This window comes from Pongo pygmaeus, chromosome 4 (assembly GCF_028885625.2).
Source record: "Pongo pygmaeus isolate AG05252 chromosome 4, NHGRI_mPonPyg2-v2.0_pri, whole genome shotgun sequence".
Lineage (NCBI taxonomy): Eukaryota > Metazoa > Chordata > Mammalia > Primates > Hominidae > Pongo > Pongo pygmaeus.
Window position 1 is genome coordinate 11,856,463 of NC_072377.2, and position 23,042 is coordinate 11,879,504.

General features: G+C 37.7%; 1 protein-coding gene across 2 annotated transcripts in view; it reads right to left on the reverse strand.

The window, feature by feature from the left end:
* The window catches only part of CTNND2 (catenin delta 2), a 948,689-nt gene that overhangs the window by 766,624 nt on the left and 159,023 nt on the right, over window positions 1-23,042 (reverse strand). For both annotated transcript variants that reach the window (XM_054488747.1, XM_054488746.2), the window contains exon 2: window positions 3,737-3,873. In XM_054488747.1, the coding sequence (XP_054344722.1) occupies window positions 3,737-3,873 (137 nt within the window). The remainder of the gene's footprint in view (window positions 1-3,736; window positions 3,874-23,042) is intronic.

The following is a 23,042-nucleotide window of genomic DNA, read 5'->3' on the forward strand; positions in this document are numbered from 1 at the left end:
GGAAGAGGTTATGGTGAGCCAAGATCGCGCCACCGCACTCTAGCCTGGGCGACAGAGTGACACTCCATCTCAAAAACAAAACAAAACAAACCCACAGAAATGTCTTACTCTTACTTTCCTATATTTTGTACAATAAGAAAAACAACTAAAAGGAAGAGAATGTCTGTTTTGCTACCTTTGAATCACCAATATCCTAAATAATGGTACTCAAAAAATCCTCTAAAATCAAGAACACAGTTTATGATTGTGGAACTAAAAGAACAACGAAAATTAGTGTAACAATAGAGTATCTGGAGTTACAAATGCTCTCAATTTCAAGTTTATTTTTAGTCTGTAAAAATCATCTGGAATTTGATAATATATTGACTAAAGAGTTTCCTGAAATTTTCATCTATATTTTTTTCTATTTTAAAACTCTTTACATATGGTTGTCTTATATTTTTAACTCCACTGCTAACTACTTTAAGGCCAATTCAGATAAAAATTTTAAGAAACAACTTAGCTTTCACTCCACAGATAATATTCTAGACTTGAGGAAAAAAATAAGGAACCTTTAAGAATGATTTAGGATACAAATCCCCCAATGAAGGATAAGATTGGTTGTTTGCATCAGGCCATCCCCAAAAAGCTCATGGAATCTGCTGCTTGTTGATTTATGCTTTTACCTAGGCAGATGCTGCATGTGGGACCTAATTCCCAGCTTCTGACTTGGGCACCTGGGGCTTCTCTATCTCAAGTTTCCAGAACACATTTGCATCCCTCCCCAAATTACTTATGTGCCACCAAAAAAAAAAGTCACCTTTGCTGCCCCAAAATGAATAATACAGTTTTTAATTCCTCAGAAAATAAACTTTTCACAGTGATATAGTTTGGCTGTGTCCCCATCCAAATTCCCTACATCTTCAGTCTCCACCTCCATCTAACTGTAAAACATATATGCTAATCAATATTAATAGTTTGATTTGTTTCCTTCTATACTTTTCTAGATGCTCGTAAATATGTATAAACCAAAAACATATCTAATGTTCTGAGTTTTTAAAAACAGGATAATACTACACTATGTAATTTCCTTTCTAAAATTCTCATGGATTTTTTTCCCCAAAGATTAAACATATAGCCCCAACTCATTTTTACTAATGACTGCATAATATTTATAGAAAGAATATAACATTTTCAACTCTTCACCAAGCCATCCGTATTTTTGGCTATTTCAAATAATTTTATATTAAATTTTGACACACATAAAATCTTATCTATTTAGCCACTAATTTCTACAGAATATATATCTAAATGACTAAATCAATGGTTATTGAACATTTTAAATGTCAATGCATAGAAACAAAGCATTTTACCAAAAAATTACAGCAATTTATATTCCCATTTGGAATGAAAAAGAATGTGGATCCCTCCAAACCTTAACTCTTACCTAGCATACAATATAAACTACTTTTCAACAGCTGTCTACCTGGTAGATTAAAAATTAGTTTTATTTTCACTTAAAATTGTATGTCCCCTATGGGTACATTAGAGTGGACATTTCTAAACATTCATTACTTGCTTGCATCTTTCTTCTTGCACCTTTCTTCTGTTTATATCCTTTGCCTAGTTTTGTATTCCTTTATTTCTCTTTTTCTCACCAACATTAGGAAGTCTTCATATATTAATTTTACCAACACGTTATTATACTTGTGGCACATATTTTCTCTTGGACTATTTTTCTTTGCTATTTTGAGTTGTGTCTTGCTATTACTATTAGTATTCACATTGTGAAACTCATCGACCATTTATGTATGGCTTCTGGACTTCCTCTCTTACTTAAAACTTTGCCTACCTTTAGTTTACAAAGCTCTTTCTCCAGAGTTTCTTCTAATATGTTAATGGTTTTATTTTTACAGTTACCATTTTTTTCCCTGTGAGATTTATTTCTCTTTATGCTGTAAGTTAACAGTTCTAATTTTCTTCCAGATGTTGAGTCAGTTATGACAACACCATGTAAGCCACTTCTTTGTAATGAACTGAAACACGAATTTTAAGTGAATAGGCATATATGTATATTTGAATCTGTTTTGAACCCTCAATTATGTTTTACACAGAGACCATTCTTTTTTGGGCCCACTGGGTACTACTGAGATTGGTATGATTGGTAAGATAAAATCTCTCAAAACTTTCCTTGCATTCTCATATATTTATACTTCCACTGGTCTTTAAAATTGTTTGATCCAGTTTGCCAAAGAAACAAACAACCAGCCACAGGATTCTGATTACAACTGCCTAAATTTTATATCCTAATTTGGGAGACAGTAATATTGTGATGATACTAAGCTTTTCAACAGAGGAGCATGCCATGCCTTTTTATTCATTCTGAGTTACTTTATGTCCTTGTGATAAAATAATTTTCAGCAGACAGGTCTTGTCTTTTTGTTACATTTGTTCTTTCTGCTTTAAATGTTCTTACTACTCAGAAGTTAGTAGCCTAGCAAGACTTCCAGATCACACATGAATAAGAAAGCACGACATAACCCAACCATAACAAGGTAGTGTATTGAGGATGGGGAGTGGTATTAACCCCTTTGGTGGTCCCTTTTTCCATTTCCCCTTAAACATAATCAGAAAACTCTCAAGAGTGAGCTTTGGAAAGCAAACTAATCAAGGAGCACAGCCTAAAGCTCAATCCAATTTCCTGCTTCCTGACTATTTTCACAAACTAGACTATCCACTCAATCTATTCAACTCTCCCTTGAGTACCTACTTAGCTGAACACTTCCTGACCAGATGGCACACTTTTGACTGATAGCATCATTGATCCTTTCGGTCAGTGGTTTAACTATTTAGGTGCTTTCCCACTCTTACCTAAATCAGTTTCCACTCATGAAACAGAATCAGTTTCCTCTAGAGCCTTCTTCTTTTTGTGTAGCGTTACTATTCCTAATTGCTCCCATTTTAGGCTCTCGCTCTGCTGAGATGTTCCTGGAGTCAGGTAAGTTGCCAATTCAGCATCACCAAATCACATAACCCAAACCCAGCAGGCTTTTTTACTTAAAATTTTGAAAACTGATATACTTTCTACCACATGTTTAGAAGAAGCAGTAACTAAAAGAATCTTGATCGTCCAGCTCTCTTTATTTACTACTTTTTTATTTACAAGAAACATGACTTTTATAAAGTAACGTTTTAAATCTAAGGTTCAGATTTTATTTACTTATGAATTTTTTGGCAAAGTAATATTGGAGAAAGAATCGTTCAGACTTTCATTAGTTTGAGAAGGAAATTTTAGACTGCATCCTTCCAGATCCATTTCAGAAAACACTGGAAAAACCAATTTGCCTTGACTTTGATGTGATATTCATTTACTGTCACACATATTTTTAACCTCCCGGATATATTTTAATTTTTCATTAGATTTTATCTTTTCTAAGACTAGTTATTTAACTTTGTATGTTTAATAGTATTAAATGTCAGGTCCATCAATGAATCTGCCAAAACTTCACCCACAGGAAATTTTGATTGTAAAGTTGTTTTTCTTCCCCTATAAAATATCTTTTCAAGGAAGGCTGCCGAAAACATGGAGTCAAAAGGAATTATAACCATATTATAATATTATTTATATAATAAATACCAACACTCTGCTAGATAAGTATGAGTTTCTTTTAACATAATTTAATCTTTAACGTTCATCTAGAAAAACAATTTTTAAAATGTCCCCAAACGCATGTCACAAAAATGGGAATGTTTCTACCTGTTCTTTGACTGAGGCGAGGATGGCAGAGGTGGTTTCTGTTTCAGAGCCATCCCCGTTGGAGGTGTTTAAGCCGGGGCTCAGGGAACTCGTCTTCTCTGAGGCTGATGAAGGCTGGTCTGGAACAGGCATAGCTCCTGCAAGGCAAGAGGACACGATCAATACAATCAGATGTTGACACTAAACAGGTACAACTATCAGACCACTTTGAAGATACACACAGAAAAAAAAGTAAAACTATGAGCTGCTGAGAAAGACCAAGACATAATTATAGAAGGGGAGTAATACAGTAAAGTAAAGTAACAGTACAAGCAAATAGAATGTTTTACTCTTTTATCAACTCCAACCAAATTCCAGAACACACTCACACCTTGTGTTTTGTCTTTGAGGTAAATGGGGAAAGAAATCATCAGAAGGAAAAAGAAGGAGAGATTGTAAGAGTAAAGTAATAAAGAAGTATTGAGTCTAAGATGCTAGTCCAACTACAAATTTATGACTATTTTAGGTAAATTTATTACCTGCCTATTGGTATATGTGCTGTTATTATATGTTTCCTCCTTGGTTCCTGGCTCATATCTCCCATAGCCCCCGTTATAGTCTTGTGATGGTATTGGGTGTGTCAGGTCTCAGGAGCAGGCCTCAGAAAGCAATCTCTCTGACCTTCCCTGCCCTCCTTTTCCCTGCTCTAAGGCAGGACTCTAATCCTCCCTGCCTCCTTTCTGATTGTGGGTCATAAGATCCTAATTCCACAGAGGGTCCTGCCCCCTACGTCCTGGGGAAAAAATGCTGATGTCAAGAAGCCTCCATAAAACCCCAGAGGACTGGGTTCGTAGAGCTTCGGGAGAGCTGACCACATGGAGGTTCCTGGAAGGTGGCACATCGGGAGGGCTTGTAAGCTCTGCGCCTCTTCCCCCTTAACTCGCCCTATGCATATCTTCATCTTTATCCCTTGTGATATCCTCTGAAATAAACGCGTATACATATGTGTTTCCCTGAGTTCCCTGAGCTGCTCTAGCAAATTAATAGAATCCAACCCAGGGACTGTGGGAACCCCAGCTGAAGCCTGTTGGTCAGAAGTTCTGAGGCCTGGACTTGCAACTGGTGTCTGGGGGGATGAGACAGTCTTGGGGACTGAACCCTCAACATGTGGGCTCTGACACTCTCTGAGAGTGGATAGTGTAGTGGATAGTGTCAGAGTGATAGAGTAGATTGTGTTAGAACTGAATTAGAGGACATCCAGCTGTGTCTGTTGCCTGGCGTGTATGGGAAAAAACCCACACATTTGGTCACAGAAGTCTTCTGTGTTAATTGTTGTTGTTGTGTGAGAGTAGAAGAAAAATAGAGTTTGAGAGGGTTTTTCCCAAAAGAGTATATTTCCAACTCAAAAGAAAATATATCAGACATTCCCCTTTGCAAGAAAATCATACAGAAGCCATGATTAATAATTTATCAATAATTAAAGAGATACCTGAATTAACATAAGAAGCTTAGTTAGTATTGTGAAATACAGTCAATAACTAATCTACTCCACAAATATTTACCAAGTTCCTAGTCTGTGACAGACAGCAGACAAAAACTGGCAAGGCCATTTGCCATAGTTGATTTTGTCTGAGTTTATTTGTGAAAGAAAGCAGAAACTCAAATAACATTAGACCCAATGCATAAATGCATGCATATGTACGGGTTAAAAACAAGATTCTCAGAATTGTTCCCATCTTTCCTGCACAAATAAATGAGATTGCTGTGGTCTGAATGTTGATGTCTCCCAAATTCATATGCTAAAATACTAATACCCAAGGTGATGGTACTAGGAGGAGGGGCCTTTGAGAGGGGATGAGGTCAAGAGGGTGGAGCCCTCATAAATAGGATGAGTCCTTATAAAAGAGGCCTGAGAGAGACTTCTCAGCCCTCCCACGATGTGAGGGCACAGCAATAAGGCATCATCTATAAACCAGAAAGTCGGCCCTCCCCAGACACTACATCTGTCAGGTCTTAATCTTTTGCTTCCCAGCTCCAGAACTTCAAGTAAATTTCCGTTGCTTATAAGGACTCAATTTATGGTGTTCGGTTACTCTGGTCCCCGAGAGAGCAGCCATGACCTTGTATCGCCACCTCTCTCCATGTCTGATGGTTCACAGGGGACTTTATGCAAGGTGATATGGTTAGACTATGTCCCCCAACAAATCTCATCTTGAATTGTAGCTCCCCAAATCCCCACGTGTAGTGAGAGGGACCAGGTGGGAAGTAATTAAATCATAGGGGCAGGTTTTGCCCGTGCTGTTCTCATGATAGTGAATAAGTCTCACGAGATCTGTAGCTCAAATGAACTTAAAAAGGGACTGAAGTATTTGTTACATGTATCACCTAGCAATGATCAACAGAGAAAGCAATAGTTAACTGAGGATGATATTTACCAAGGCATTACAAAACCCCCATCTCAATAAAAGGCTAAGAGTAAATAGAAATTATTTTCTTGCCTAAAGTTATTATATTACACATCCCTCCAGGAACCAGCGTTGTATAAATATTAAAAGATATTTTCTATTATACCATATCTAAGCATCCTGGGTTTTACATTAAGAGATGTGATTTTCACAGTAGCCTTTGCCCTATGTTTTTACCTATGTCTAGTTAATAATTTAGAGATATGCAAACCTAAAAAGGCCCCATTACAGAATTTTACTTAAAATATATGTTAAGGAAAGCAGTCATCCAAATTTTCTATTGAACATTTCATCTAATTTTTTATTTGTTTTAATTTTATGAAGTACTTATAATAATATCACCAATGGGGATTGGAATAGCACTGGAAAAGTAGATCTGTTACAAACAGAATATGTGAGAAGGTTTGGGGAAATAATATCAACAAAACAAAATCTGAGCAAAGAGTCAGAATCAGATTAAATATGATTTGGCAAAATGCAACCATAGCTAAAAAGTTTAAAGTACTGAAGGTGATGAATACCAATAGGATGAAAGAGAGATTTGCGTAATTATGGTGGTGTGTTAGGAAGAACGTAATAAAGTATATTTATGTATTCAACATGCTTTCTCATATGGTTTTCTTATTTGATCAAGTCTCTTAACTACGTAAAATGTAAACAACCAGTTCAGCAAATGTTGTGCCCAGATAAAGAGTGGAACCTATGAATTTCCACCTAGGGAAGGTTTCAGAGATGGTGGAAGAGAGCAGAAAGTAAGAAGGAAGAACAATGCAGCTCTTGTGTGCACAGTCACCTCTGGTCCCTGAGAGAGCCGCCGTGACCTTCTATTGCCACCTCTCTCCATGTCCATGGGTTCACAGGGGACTCTATGAAAGGTGATATAGTTTGGCTATGTCCCCCCACAAATCTCATCTTGAATGGTAGCTCCCATAATCCCCACGTGTAGTGAGAGGGACCAGGTGGGAGGTAATTAAATCATGGAGGCAGGTTTTGCCCATGCTGTTCTCATGATAGTGAATAAGTCTCACGAGATCTGATGGTTTTAGGAAGGGCAGTTCCCCTGCACATGCTCTCTTGCCTGCCACCATGCAAGACATGCCTTTGCTTCTCCTTGACCTTCCGCCATGATTGTGAGGCTTCCCAGCCATGCAGAACTGTGAGTCCATGAAAACTCTTTTTCTCTATAAATTACTCAGTCTTGCGTATGTCTTTATTAGCAGCATGAGAATGGACTAATACACAAGGAGCACCTCATGCTGAGAAAGTGGGAGTCTTACATATTTTAAATTACCATTTTAATTTTTGTTTTATTTACATTTTATTGGGCCCATGTTAATTCAGGCTCTGAGCCAGTATTCTTATCAACATATTTTTGACAAAGAAATTGTTTAAGGGCCTAAAGTTATTAAGTCACATAAGTGGGCCCAGAACTCAGGCTTTCTGCCTTTTAATTCCTATTTCAATGTCCTTTGATGTGTCGGCCTATTTCCTATAACCTGTACTGCCTCCTAAATGCTACTCTACTAGCTAATTTTTATAAAATGTAACTCTTCAAAAGCATAACAGTGACCTGTCATAAAAAAATATGGGATTTAATAGGCACTGAATCAAGGTTTCTCCTTGGGCACTTGACAAGTGTGACCCACACAGTATGGGGAATAATTAGGCCTGTTTATCTACCTCCTTTCTCCTTACAGCAATAACAGAAAGAGAAGTGGAATCTTCAAGGCTTATTCCACCGTACAGAGCTACCGCTACCTAAGGCAACTTCCATTCCTGAATGCAAATGACTTGGAATAATTTCCATGATTCATAATTTTTTTAATCCAAATTTAATTTAACTATTGTGTCTGGACAGAAAAGACAGTCACCCTCCAATCACAATCTTCTCAGCTCAGGGCACACAGGAGAGAGGAAACCGCAGAAGACCTGCCACATTGAATCCCTGGATGGCCTTAGGGTAAGTATAAAAATTGTTAAACCTCTAACTTCGCAGTAATATGGCCAAATACGTTAGTCTTAATCACAGCTAATCTACTAAAAATTAGTATTTAATCTGTGCAAAATCCAGGAAATCTGGGAAGTATAGAGAAATAAAAAGCAAAAACCAAGAACAAAGGAAGAGCAACCACCAGCAATTCTGCCATTCCAGATAAGTAAAATTACTTTGGGATTTTGGTGATTTATTATTTCTAATATAACTTATTCTGTACAATGATTTTTACATAATAAGGTACTAATGCAAGGTTTTTGAATTTCTTGTGGCTCAGCAACATCTCATGAACAATTTCTTATATCAATAAACATTGCTCTACAGTCTAATTATAATGAATACTTAGTATTCAATAATCTGTATATGTTGAAAGTTATCTACATTTTATATGTGATTTTTACATCTATGACATATTCAATACACGGGTTCCCAGCAGTAGAATTGGTAAAATAAGGAATCTGTGTATTTTTCAGCCTTTTGTGAGGCAAAGTCCTGCTGCGAGGCTGGTCCAGCCTACCTGCCCACTGGAAAGGTCACGAGAATGTTACCTCACCACAATGTTAACCACACAGATCTCCATTATCCTCTCAGGCTTTTGCCAACCTGATATAGAAAAATGCACCCCTCTTTGTTTTTATTTGACTGTGAGTACAGTACACACTTTACCCAGATTTATTCATCCTGTACAGAACTTCTTGCTACCCTTGAAGTGGTTACCATGTAAGAAGTCTTCCTACACATAGTAGAATTATAATCTGCAAATACCCAAGCTGCATTTTGGACAGACCTATCTTCCACATAAGAAAAAGAGACAGCAGTGAGGGAAAAACAGCCCTAAATTTCGGGTGGGTTCTTCTAGCAGAACTTGGTACCAACAAGTCCTATGTCCAGAAAATAATAAAACAACAATACTAGCAGTTTCAGGGTGCAAGTCACCCTGCTCTATGCCCACACATGCATGAGCAGTGTTACGGACAGAATTGTCTTCCCCAAATTCATATGCTGAAGCCTTAATCCCTATGTGACTATATTGGAGATGGAGCCTTTAGGAAGGTGATTAAGGTTAAATGGGGTCACAGAGTGGTGGGGCCCTAATATAACAGGACTTCATGTGCTTATACGAAGAGCAAGTGGCATCAGAGGTCTCTCTTCCCCTTTGCATACACATAGACAGAAAGCCATAAGTAGGCACAATGAGAAAGTACTGTCAACCAGCGGGGAAGAGAGGTGGCCTCCTGGCACCTTGATCTTGTAGTTCTGGTCTCCAGAAATATGAGAAAATAAATTTCTGTTATTTAAACCATTCAGTCTGTAGTATTGTGCTATGGCGGCACAAGCTGACCAATAAGAAAAGGGTTCAATTTTCTCAACTTTCTTTCCCTTAATTCCCCTGTGGGCTGGGCGTGGAGTCTTGGGAACTGACAGGAGCAAGGCAAAACATCTCTTGGTAACACCTTCATCTAAAATGAATCACAGGTCTCAGGAGGAGGCATGTGTCCCAACATTGCTTCAAATCAGCATACCGGGATAAAGCAAAGCTTACGAAGGGATGTACCCCATTGTAGGAAATAAGCCTACAGAATAAAACAGTATCTTAAACACATCCATAATACTACCACTTTCATAAATGATGCAATAAGAAATTCAGAAAAATTGGCCTGCATGACAATAACAGCAAAAGCAGTTAGGCCCTGCATGCCGAGCCTTCTTTTCAGTTTGAACTCTTATAACCATAGGTAATAAGACGTTATGATGTCCAAACGAATAGTCTAAACTTTTCTTTCCCAAATAGGAGTCTCTATAAATTTACATTACACTTGGCAACATGCTAAAATCTTAACTGCATTTTGGAAGGCCAAACTCTCTAGCCGTCAATGCAGAGACAATATTCAATGTCATATTTTATTGACATCCATCACACACACACAAACACACACATAAATTCTTACTTCATATTTGAACTTGTTTTCTCTTTAGTCACTTCTACATTGCAACTGATGACTTACACATCAAGACATGGTTATCTTCAACAAAATAACTGATGATGTCTGCATCACACAACCATCCAATTAAGTGATACACCCAGCATTCTTGTGTCACTCTTACTTGGCAGTCTCCTCCTCTCCAATTTGCCAGTAAGTTCCTTTGGCCATTATATGGGTTTTGCTCCTTCTTAGCTGCCCTCTCCTCTCTATAAGCCATGACCTCTTATCCTTCCAATTCTCCTCTCATTCTGTCACTCTTGGTGTCCTAGGGCCCTCAGGCTCTGAAGTCACATGCTTTAAATTCCAACATTTCCAACCTCCAAGTATGCTGTGGGAAGCTAGATATTTCATTAGTTAGACTTGCACTATAGCAGCCCCTACCCACACATGACTATCTACATTTTAATTAAAATAACATTAAAAAGTCAACTATTCATATTTCAACTGCTCAATAGCTAGAGATGGCCAGTGGGTACACTATTGAACAGTGAAAAGTGGAAGATCTCCAACACTGCAGAAAGTTCTACTGATGGCCCGAGTCTATGCCATTAGTAAACTCTCTGATGTAATCTTCCATCTGCAGCTGAATCCAGGCAGGAGAGGTCTTGAGACATGGTCAGATTACCAGGATAATTGGAATGGAGAACTGGTGGCCTCCTGAAAGATTCTATGTGGATGTGAGCCACAGTGAGAGGAGACCAGGTGAGTCCAAGGGCTTGGCCTGAGTGACCCGCCATCAGCCAAGATGTCGAGAATGTGGGTGGAACAGACTTGGGGCAGGGAAAGGCAACCTTGCCTGTAAACTTTCAACCTGAAATCTACCTATGACTCTTCCGTATGTGCTGCTGCCACCTGAGCAGCTGAGCTCTCTGGCTAGAAACCACACTCTGATGTCAATCTTTACAGGGAATGTAAAGATTGAGAACTATTTACGACAAACCCACAGCCAATATCATACTGAATGGGCAAAAACTGGAAGCATTCCCTTTGAAAAACAGTACAAGACAAGGATACACTCTCTCACCACTCCTAGTATAGTGTTGGAAGTTCTGCCCAGGGCAATCAGGCAGGAGAAAGAAATAAAGGGTATTCAATTAGGAAAAGAGGAAGTCAAATTGTACCTGTTTGCAGATAACATGATTGTATATTTAGAAAACCCCATCGTCTCAGCCCAAAATCTCAAGCTGATCAGCAACTTCAGCAAAGTCTCAGGATGCAAAATCAATGTGCCAAAATCACAAGCATTCCTATACACCAATAGCAGACAAAACAGAGAGCCAGATACTGAGTGAACTCCCATTCACAACTGCTACAAAGAGAATAAAATACCTAGGAATCCAACTTACAAGGGATGTGAAGGAACTCTTCAAGGAGAACTACAAACCACTGCTCAACGAAATAAGAGAGGACACAAACAAATGGAAGAACATTCCATGCTCATGGATAGGAAGAATCAATATCGTGAAAACAGTCATACTGCCCAAGGTAATTTATAGATTCAATGCCATCCCCATCAAGCTACCAATGACTTTCTTCACAGAACTGGAAAAAACTACTTTAAAGTTCATATGGAACCAAAAAAGAGCCCACATGGTCAAGACAATCCTAAGCAAAAAGAACAAAGCTGGAGGCATCACACTACCTAATTTCAAACTATACTACAAGTCTCCAGTAACCAAAACAGCATGGTACTGGTACCAAAACAGAGATATAGACCAATGGAACAGAACAGAGGCCTCAGAAATAACACCACACATCTACAACCATCTGATCTTTGACAAACCTGACAAAAACAAGCAATGGGGAAAGGATTCCCTATTAAATGGTGCTGGGAAAACTGGCTACCCATATGTAGAAAGCTGAAACTGGATCCCTTCCTTACACCTTATACAAAAATTAATTCAAGATAGACTAAAGACTTATATGTAAGACCTAAAACCATAAAAACCCTGGAAGAAAACCTAGGCAATACCATTCAGGACATAGGCATGGACAAAGACTTCATGACTAAAACACCGAAAGCAATGGCAACAAAAGCCAAAATAGACAAATGAGATCTAATTAAAATAAAGAGCTTAAGCACAGCAAAAGAAACTATCATCAGAGTAAACAGGCAACCTACAGAATGGGAGAAAATTTTTGCAATCTACCCATCTGACAAAGGCCTAATATCCAGAATCTACAAAGAACGTAAACAAATTTACAAGAAAAAAACAACCCATCAAAAATGGGCAAAGGATATGAACAGATACTTCTCAAAAAAAGATATTTATGCAGCCAAGAGACACATGAAAAAAATGCTCATCATCACTGGTCATCAGAGAAATGCAAATCAAAACCACAATGAGATACCATCTCATTCCAGTTAGAATGGCGATCATTAAAAAGTCAGGAAACAACAGATGCTGGAGAGGATGTGGACAAATAGGAATGCTTTTACACTGCTGGTGGAATTGTAAATTAGTTCAACCATTGTGGAAGACGGTGTGGTGATTCCTCAAGGATCCAGAACTAGAAATACCATTTGACCAAGCAATCCCATTACGGGGTATAACCCAAAGGATTATAAATCATTCTACTATAAAGACACATCCACATGTATGTTTACTGCAGCACTATTCACAACAGCAAAGACTTGAAACCAACCCATATGTCCATCAATGATAGACTCGATTAAGAAAATGTGGCACAAGTACACCATAGAATACTATGCAGCCATAAAAAAGGATGAGTTCATGTCCTTTGCAGGGACATGGATGAAGCTGGAAACCATCATTCTTGGAAAACTATCACAAGAAGAGAAAACCAAACACTGCATGTTCTAACTCATAGGTGGGAGTTGAACAATAAGAACACATGGACACAGGGCTGGGAATATCACACACCGGCACCTGTCAGGGGGTGTGGGGCTGGGGGAGGGATAGCATTAGAATAAATACCTAATGTAAATGTTGAGTTGATGGGTGTAGCAAACCAACATGGCACATGTATACCTATGTAACAAACCTGCACGTTGTGCACATGTACCCTAGAATTTAAAGTATAATAAAAAGAGAAATTGTCTTATATATATTATATATTCATGTATATTATATATAATATATATATTCATGTATATTATAGTATATATGTATATATTATATAGTATATATGTATATATAGTAGTATTCATATATATATATATGAATACTACTCAGCCATAAAAAGGAATGAAATAATGTCATTTGTAGCAACCTGGATGGAATTGCAGCCAATTATTCAAAGTGAAGTAACTCAGGAATGGAAAGTGAAGTAACTCAGGAATGGAAAACCAAACGTCGTATGTTCTCACTCATAAGTGGGAGCTAAGCTATGAGGACACAAAGGCATAAGAATAATACAATAGACTTTGCGGACTCCGGGGGAAAGGGTTGGAGGGGGTGAGGGATAAAAGAGTACACATTGGGTACAGTGTATACTGCTTGGGTGATGGGCGCACCAAGATTTCAGAAATCACCACTAAAGAACTTACTCATGTAACCAATCACCACCTGTTACCCCAAAACTTATGGAGAAAAAAAATATATTGATGAAAATGTGGCACATATACACCATGGAATACTATGCAGCCATAAAAAATGATGAGTTCACGTCCTTTGTAGGGACATGGATGAAATTGGAAATCATCATTCTCAGTAAACTATTGCAAGAACAAAAAACCAAACACTGCATATTCTCACTCATAGGTGGGAATTGAACAATGAGAACACATGGACACAGGAAGGGGAACATCACACTCTGGGGACTGTTGTGGGGTGGGGGGAGGGGGGAGGGATAGCATTGGGAGATATACCTAATGCTAGATGACGAGTTGGTGGGTGCAGTGCACCAGCATGGCACATGTATACATATGTAACTAACCTGCACATTGTGCACATGTACCATAAAACCTAAAGTATAATAATAATAATAATAATAAAAGAAAAAAAAGAAAAAAAAATATATATTGATGACTTCTAAACATTGCTTGTCAAATCTTGTTTCTCATCCTGTTCCTTCTCCTCAGGCAGGCCCCTTTTTATCTTTTAGTTTAAAGTAGCTAGAAACATTCATAACTCTTCTCTCACTTTCTTCTTTTACCTTCAGCCACAGACTTCAACTCCAGAGACTCTGATGTTAACTACCTTGACTTCCTGCCCCCTCACACCAAACAAACAAGCAAACCCTGTTACAGCCACACTTAGCTTTCTTTCCTTCTCCCATGTAGATCAAAGAAATGTCTTCCATTTCTTTCAGAAAATACCCCCTCCCTGTTCTTGATCCTATGTTCTAAAAAACAAATGTTGGCAAAATAGAATTACTTTTGGCTTTACTTCCATCATCAGGCATTACTTTCATAATTTGCCATTACCTCATACCCAAGTGAATAATGAAACAGGGCATTAGAACATCCCAAGTATTGTTATTTAAATATATATGTAAATATGAGCTACTGAATGTTTTTAAAATTTACATATTTTAATATATTTTATTTTTAAAATCTTCCACTAAATAGGTGACATTTTAAAGACTCCTACTATGAATAACTGAAGAATAAGCATAAACATCTTTTTATGCATATTAGGGTACACAGAATGTGTGGATTAGTACAAACTAGCAACATGAAGAACAGTACTGAGCACCTCATTTGTGTAATCACTCTCATCACCAAAACTGCAATTCTCTATTTGTAACTAGTATGTCGCTACCAAGAGAAATAGGCATCACGTCATTCTCACTCAGACGTGCTCTGCACATGTAAACATATATTCATCCTCACTTCTCACTTTATAAAGAGAAATCTAAAGTTATCGCTTATCATAATAGAAACAATATAATAATAGTTGTCAAAACTACAAACAATTAGGGCAGAAACTCAATCTGTCTTGGTCTATGTTCAATTTCCCACAGCTAGCTCAGTATGTAATATATAGAAGCTAGTTAATAAATATTTGTTGAGCTAATATATGAATGATTAGAGTAAAATCAATAATAATTGCTTATGAGAGCATGTAACATAAACACATGGGCTTTGCATTAGGAGAATTTCTCTATGTGGCATTTGAAATGATATTCCTCTATTTCAACTCAAGACAGCTGCTTTTCAGTAAAAGCAAAAATAGGATTCAGAATCCTAGGACTAGTTTAAGACTTTCACTTCAGTCAACTATCTGAGAATGATGTACACCTTGGGTAAGTGGCTTCCAAGGTAGAATCGTCGATCAAGTCGGCTTCCAGGACCTGATACTTGCAAACAACAGCTTGCAAATATAGAATCTGGCAAAACATATAGAGAAGATCATGCAAGGATGAGAAGCAGCGCCTTTGAGCCATAATCAGAACATGCAACCACAAGGGCATCAGCAGACAAAGGCAGGAGGCAGAGGAATTTCAGTTCCACCTGAGAAGTTGGGGGTGTGGCATTAGGTCTTACTCATGGAGTCGGCTACACAGGTCATTTGCTGCTGTAGTGGAAGATGTGAGGGCTGGAGGGTGGAGAGCTGGTGGGATCTCAGTGTTGAGCTCATGTGTCAAACACAAGGGAATGACCATTCACCTCTGCGTTCAGACAGGCAGGAGCAATGGGAGGGTCAACATAGCTTGGTGGGTCAGGAAACCCATTCTGTATCCTTGAATGAGCTATTCATCATTGAGAAGAATGGGATCATCCTGAATATCACCAAAGACTTAATTTCCACCTGAGTTATTATTCTTAGTGACATATATTATGTGTGAAGGTAAAAAGGAAGCTTCTGTGGTGACTTCTACAAAGCAAGATGGAACGGTGGTGCTCATACAGGGGAGACGCCTAAGCAGCCAGGCTCTAGCAAACTGCAGTCAGTGAGGATGGGAGCTGGTCTTCCTTTGGCTATGTTCTGAATGTCTCACCGTCTGTTTCTAAAGCATGATCTCAGCCAATTTTATCTAATCTTAACAAGCATTACACTAACAACTTATCTGTCTTAAAAATATTTTTGAAAAGGTAGTGCTTTTAAAAACAAGCCAGTGGTTAAGGGTGAATCAATTGCTGCTGCTCCTGAGCTCTGCCCCAGGCAAGCTTGTGACTTGAGAGCCAGAGCCGACACCACAGGTGAAGCAAGGAAGATGCGCGTCGGCCAAGCAACAGGTCAGGCTCTCAGGGCAGAGCTGACAGATCTCTCAACAGCAATCAGGGTCCCCTCAGACCTGAGGACTGAGAAGAAAGCTAAAAAAGGGTAGGAGATGGAGTGATTGACAGTGTAATGGCACAGGGTTAGAGCAGAGAGGAAAGGATCAGAATAAATGTATATAGGGAGACGTGAGAAGCAGGAAAGAGTAGCAACTGGGCTGAGATGCACGGAGCACTGGCGTGAGCCTCGAAACACTGCCAGAGAAGGAAAGTGGGGGCAGCAGCCATGCTGTTGGTAGATCCCTGAAGAGGAGTGTGTGTGTGTGTGTGTGTGTGTGTATTTTTATTTTTATTTTATTATTTTTGTTTGTTTGAGACAGGGTCTTACTTTGTTGCCCAGGCTGGAGTGCAGTGGCACAATCTTGGCCCACTGCAACTTCCACCTCCCAGGCTCTGGTGATCCTTCCACCTCAGCCTGGGACTACAGGCATGTGCCACCGCGTCCAGCTAATTTCTGTGCTTTTAGTAGACATGGGGTTTCACCATTTTGCCCAGGTGGGTCTCGAACTCCTGAGCTCAGGCGATCCACCCACCTCAGCCAGAGTACTGGGATTATAGGCATGAGCCACCATGCCCAGCTAAGGATTATAAGAAATTGGATGACAACCTTGAATTTGTTAATGATCTTGAACTTGAACCTGCTAATTTCAGGAAATAACCAATATATAACGTACTATATTATCATTGTTTTTTAAACCGAATAAACATTGTATTTATGGCTTTGCATTTTCTTGGAATTCTCTGTCATATCCCAATAATGGAAGTGTGGCACATACATTGTTGGCAATGTTGTCACCCTTCACACATGTTGGCTCCACCAAGGCATTCTCGGGAATCTTCTTTAGATGGGCCCTTCGTGGGATACTATATTATTATATCAACAAACGAAGTGAGCCATTCTCTACAACTGCATGTGGAATCCTGGGGAGAGGCTAGTACAATGAGGCTGAAGGCCACTGGCATACGTATATGAGTTTCCAAGGGGTTCACACCTTCTATTTCCTCTCACTGGACACTGTCCAGACCTCTCTTTGGCAAAGTCACGCACACCCAAGATTGGATGTGCAAGTAATGACTCAGATATCTACCTCTAGCTGAGACCGCACAGTTGATGTCCATACTATACATTTGTAATAAGCCACAACCTATTGCCAATGGCTCCATCAGATCCACAGAAACACACCAAATTCAGCATGAGTCCAAGTCTCCTGCCTGGACACACAAAACCTTCCTAACCTGCCTCTCATGCCTGCAATATTACCTCCTTCAATCAAGTCCATGCATTAATCATTAAAAGAGTCAATCTTCCTTACCAACCATCTGATCACATAATGCTTTTTCCCTACATTTATTTGAGTGGATCTCAACACCTAAACAGAGGTTTCCAAACTTTCTTTGACAGAAAATGTGTTTTAACTCATGGCCCAATGACACATAATCACGCATTTTAACAGAAACAAGATTTCATGAAAAAGGAAGCTTTATAACATGTGATGCACTATATATTCTATTTTATTCCATTTTATTTAAAATGCTAGTGTCACCCACTAAATTAATGGATACAAAACAGTTCGGAAACCACTCACACAGAGGATAGGGTTCAATCTGCTTTGCATGATGTATGAGGCTGTTCTTGCCCTGGCCCACATGTCTCCATTCTTAAGGCTGTTGCCTCTCCTCTCACACCTTACACTACACACACCAAGCCTCTTGCCACTCCCGATACATCTTATTAAACTGTGTTGTGAACACGCAGAGTTCTCTTCCTGCGTGTGCCAATTCAGTTTACCACAATTGAATTTATCATCTTCCCTTTATCATCACCAAGACTTTTGTTGGCTGCCAAACTCCCTTTCTCTTTTCACTTTCATAGTCCTATGGATGCATTTCTTCCTCTTTGAAGCCTTTTGGACAACTCCAGGCACTATGAATCACTTCACGTCTTCTTTACTGTTACCTTTACAGCTTGAACTTTCCTCAAATATTACATGATCACTAAGAACTGTGATGATCTTATCTCTTCTGGGATTAAAAAAAAACTTTTAATGCTTCTGAAATTGGGATGGTTCTTCATGTAACTATGGCCCCTTTTTCCTTTAAGCCATTCAGGATAAATTTTCTGTCATTTGCAATTAAAAGTGTTACTAAATCAATGATATACTCAATATCTTAGATCTATGGAAATACCACACATTTTACATTTTACATTTTATATCTCCTAATTAGTTCATGACTTCTTTGAGCACAGAAATTGGGTTTTATTCATATTTATAACCTCAGTGCCTAGAATAATGCCTAGTATAGAGCTGGCATCATTAAACACTTATTGAATAAGTCAAAATGAAAGAACATTTATAATTTATTGTCAGCCCCATTTTAAAATGTCAAGGAATTTTACACGTACAACACTGGCACATAAATGTCCTATAACTCTTCCCAGGTTTACAAACATAAATATTCAATATATTAAATCTATTAAGTATATATCTATAAAAACAGAAATATTCAAATTAATGACTTTGGTTGATACATAATATTAAAGTAGTTAAACCATATATATCTCTACCAATCACACCTACGTCTACATTTATAATGGTAATATGTCTAGATAAAATGAATAATCATAATAAGTTCTAGGGTTCATCTCTACTACAAATTAGATAGTGACACATTTCTTGAATCAACAACCATCCTAGTTCCCCCAGACAACACAAATATATTTCAACAGCTGATTGATGGGTTTACCAAGCTACAGGGACACTTATCCTTATGCCAGAAAAATAAAGTCTGGGATTCTAAAATTACAGACCCATCAAACTAACAGTACATTGAGCTGAAATTGAAATAGGCACAGTACTTTAAAATTTGACTCTTCCAGAATAAAAGAGGAAGTTCTAATGTATTTCATAAAAATGAAGCTCAGTGTTGAATTGACTATTCTTTTGGCTGAAACTTCAAAGAAGCATGCTTAGCACAGCCCCTAATACAGTGATCATCACACACAGTGACTGTCCAGAATACACTGTCACTGCCAAATGTCTCAGGTGCTGGAGTTCCTCTCACACAGCTCCTGTAGACTTCGAATCCATCTCATACATTGCATCTGTGCAAGACACTGAACAAAAGCATCTAAGCTTATAAGTGAAATACAACCTGTCTTCCTAAATATTCTCCCTAGTGATATCCTAAACAAATACGCAGTTTTCCAGCTTAGATTCCCCATTTAATCATAGATTTACATCATAAAATCTGGTTAAAAAAAAAAAAAGTGCTTAAGCCAGTCACAATTTTACCACTGTGAATTGCCAACTTTGACTGTCACAATCTATTAAACAGAAAGTCCCCAAATGCCAGCCACACAGCGGTTCACAACATGTTCTTACTTCACAGTACTTGAAAGTGTCCACTCAAATTATGGCAATTTACCCTTCATATTGATTGCAAATATGTATCTGCCACTTCACAATTTCTCAAGATACCGAAGCTCAACGACACATCTAGTTTTTCCAGAATTGCTATCAATGGGCAGTCAAGGACAAAAAATCTCATTCTGCAAACAGATATCTGCACTCAGTCCATATGTTTAACCTATCACAACAGAGACAGTATCAATCAGTGTTTTAAAATTAACTATAAAACCGAGTTTCAACTACTCTTATACAACTTTAGTCACTACCATTGACTTAGCAGTTTTTTAAATAAATTGCTGACCTTAAAAGAACAAATAGAAAACAAAGACTGAATAGAGCCATAATAATTTTATAGCTGCCAAGATACATTGACATTTTTTACCCACATATAACAAATTTTGAAATTTTAAGTGATATAATCTGCCTATTACAACACATGACTTTAAAAGTAAGCTGTGCTTAGGAGTTAAATCTAAATTATATATATTTAAGAGGTATTACTGTTATTGTAAAGGTTACATGGCAAAGAAACTCTCATTTTTTGTATATAATCATTCAATATTACACTTTAGGGCTTCAAATACCCTGGTATGTGATCAATAACTAATTTTAAATGGACAAATAATTAGATATTATGAAAAGGTGATTATCAATTCCCAGCCTTACTTTTGCCAATTTGTCTTCTGTTTTCTTTTAATTTACAATTTGTACAAATCATTACCCTGTCAAGCAAAATTTATAGCATTTCTTTACTGCTAAATTCCCTTTTTCTCCAAATAAGACTCTCAGATATTGTTCCCTTTTTAAATTACCTCGTAATGAAAATATTTTCCCTCTCCCCTGCATTTATATCTTATCTGCTTATTATTTGTTACTATCTCTGTTGGGCTAAGTTTGGGAGAATGTGATAATTTTTAATTATGTCCACAGGTTCTTTCATACTCCTCTCTTCAGGAAGTAGAGCTTACTTCACTTCCCCTTGAGAGTGGTCTAGACTTAGTGACCATTTACACAAATAATATGGTAGGTGTGATGGTATATGATCCTGAGACAAGTTATGAAAGACACTTGGACTTCTCTATTGATCTCTCTTTGATCATTCACTCTGGGGAAGTCAGCTTCCAGGTAGACAGGATGCTCAAGCAGCCCTATGGAGAAAGAGGTCCACGTAAGGAAAAACTAAAGCCTCCTACCAACAACTGGCAAAGGACTGATACCTACAACCAATGGGCCACATGAGTAAGACATTTAGATAGCAGATCTTCCAGTCCCAGGCCTGCTTCAGATGATACAGACCTGGCTCCCATCTTGACTGAAACATTAGAGGAAACTTTGACTCAGAAATACCCAGCTAAGTGGCTCCTAGATTCTTGACTCACAGAATCCATGAGATAAATATTAGTTGTGTTAAGGTCCTAAATTCTAGGGCAATGTGTTATGCAGCAACAGATAACTAATATTGAGCATAGTGACAATCTTCAGGTGTTTTTGAGGGTCACTACCTAATGCTGAAGTTTCAGTGATTTCATTATAGTCTTTTTTTGACACCAGCACATAGAAGGAGTCAGAAAATATTCCAGGCCAGAGATTCTGCTCCACCCCCAAATTGTATTCTATATAGTCCCTCAGAGTTTATGACTTATCACAGACTCCTCAAGAGCCATCTCCAAGAAGAGTTCAAAACTAGGAAGAAATCAAGGAAAATAATGTATGAATGACTTGGCATGAGTGTAATTATGATTTCACAATATGTTTTACATTTGTCTGTTTAAAGATTTCTAAAGATGTTCTAAGATTTTTACTTAATAGTATATATACACATTTAAAAAGCATTTCATAATTATTGCTGAAGTTTAGGTTGATATTTTTGGACATGGATATCTTCTCCATGGTTTACATAAAAAATGTATAAAATAATCATCTTACATATGAATGATAATGAGGATATGCAATGTTTTTATGTCATCAGATGATCTAATCTTATTCATTTACTATACGTTATTTAAAAAAATAGACCCTTGTATATTTAGGTTTCAAGTATTTCTCTTAATGAGCGCATATCATAATCTATAATTATATAGCTATGATTAGTGCTAAGTTTCCAATGACTAATTTTCTGGCAGGGTTTTTGCAGGATCCTCTGGGCAAGTTATTTTCCTTTATTATTATGCTCACACTGAAGCCAGTATTCTGGCACTTGACTTTCTTCCTATTCTTCAACTAGTACCTTTCTGGTCTTGGTATGAATCAATCGCGTAATCTCCCAACTCAAGGTGGAGTCAGTTAATTTTACCTTGATAGATACTTGCGCTGCTGACTGACTTTCCATTTTTCTTCTTCATCTAGGACAGCATTCACCTAAAATCAGTCTTGCTGTTATGACTTGTTTTGGTCAAGGAATTATAATTGAGTACAAACATTCATTCTCTGTTTCTTCCTACTTTGAAAAACCCTGTGTGTTGTATTAGGGTGGCAGAGGCATAAGAGATTGAAGAGTAACTATGTGGAAGAGGAGGTTTCATCTACCCACAGAGGATATGTTGCTTGAGTGATTAACTAGACTGCTTGGATTAAGCCAGTGCGATTTTAGTATTGTTTGTTACTTTGGCATACCCAGCCCATCCTGACTAATACACTGTCCAGAGTGCATGATGGGGGATACTTACAAAAGTTTCTGAGTTAAAAGAACATGATAGTCTAAATTTCTCTTGAAAAACAAATTTTATTTTGCCCCCAAAGGTTTCAGCTTTAATTACTGTCTTACTGGAAAAATATTTCTCTGGATCTCAGTTTCCTCATTGGTAGAGGTAACATTGGTATAGCTCTATATTCTAGGTTTGTGTCAAGATTAAAAAACAGTAATTTTTATTATATTTTAAAAATTACAAAGCTTGTGACTAGACATTAGAACATTAATACAAAATGGATTTTAATTCCTAAATTATCTTTGTTAATATATTTTAAATTATCTTATACACCAAGATGTAATCAATAATAATTGATAAATGAACTATGACTACGAATACTTACACAACATTGTGATATATGGTTTAAGCAATGCACTTTTTAAAACCAAATGTACTTCTTAACTTCTTGGTATGATAAAATTAAGATTTCATAGACACTTACCTGTCCGGGGTAAAATTTAGTAGACTTTTTAATATCAGGAAATTAAAGAAACACTCCACTAAAGTGTACACCTGAAATTTCTACTTAGGGAAACCATTAAATAATTTAAAAGAGATTTATCAGTGAATTTTGTTGATGTGCTCACAATTTAATCAATA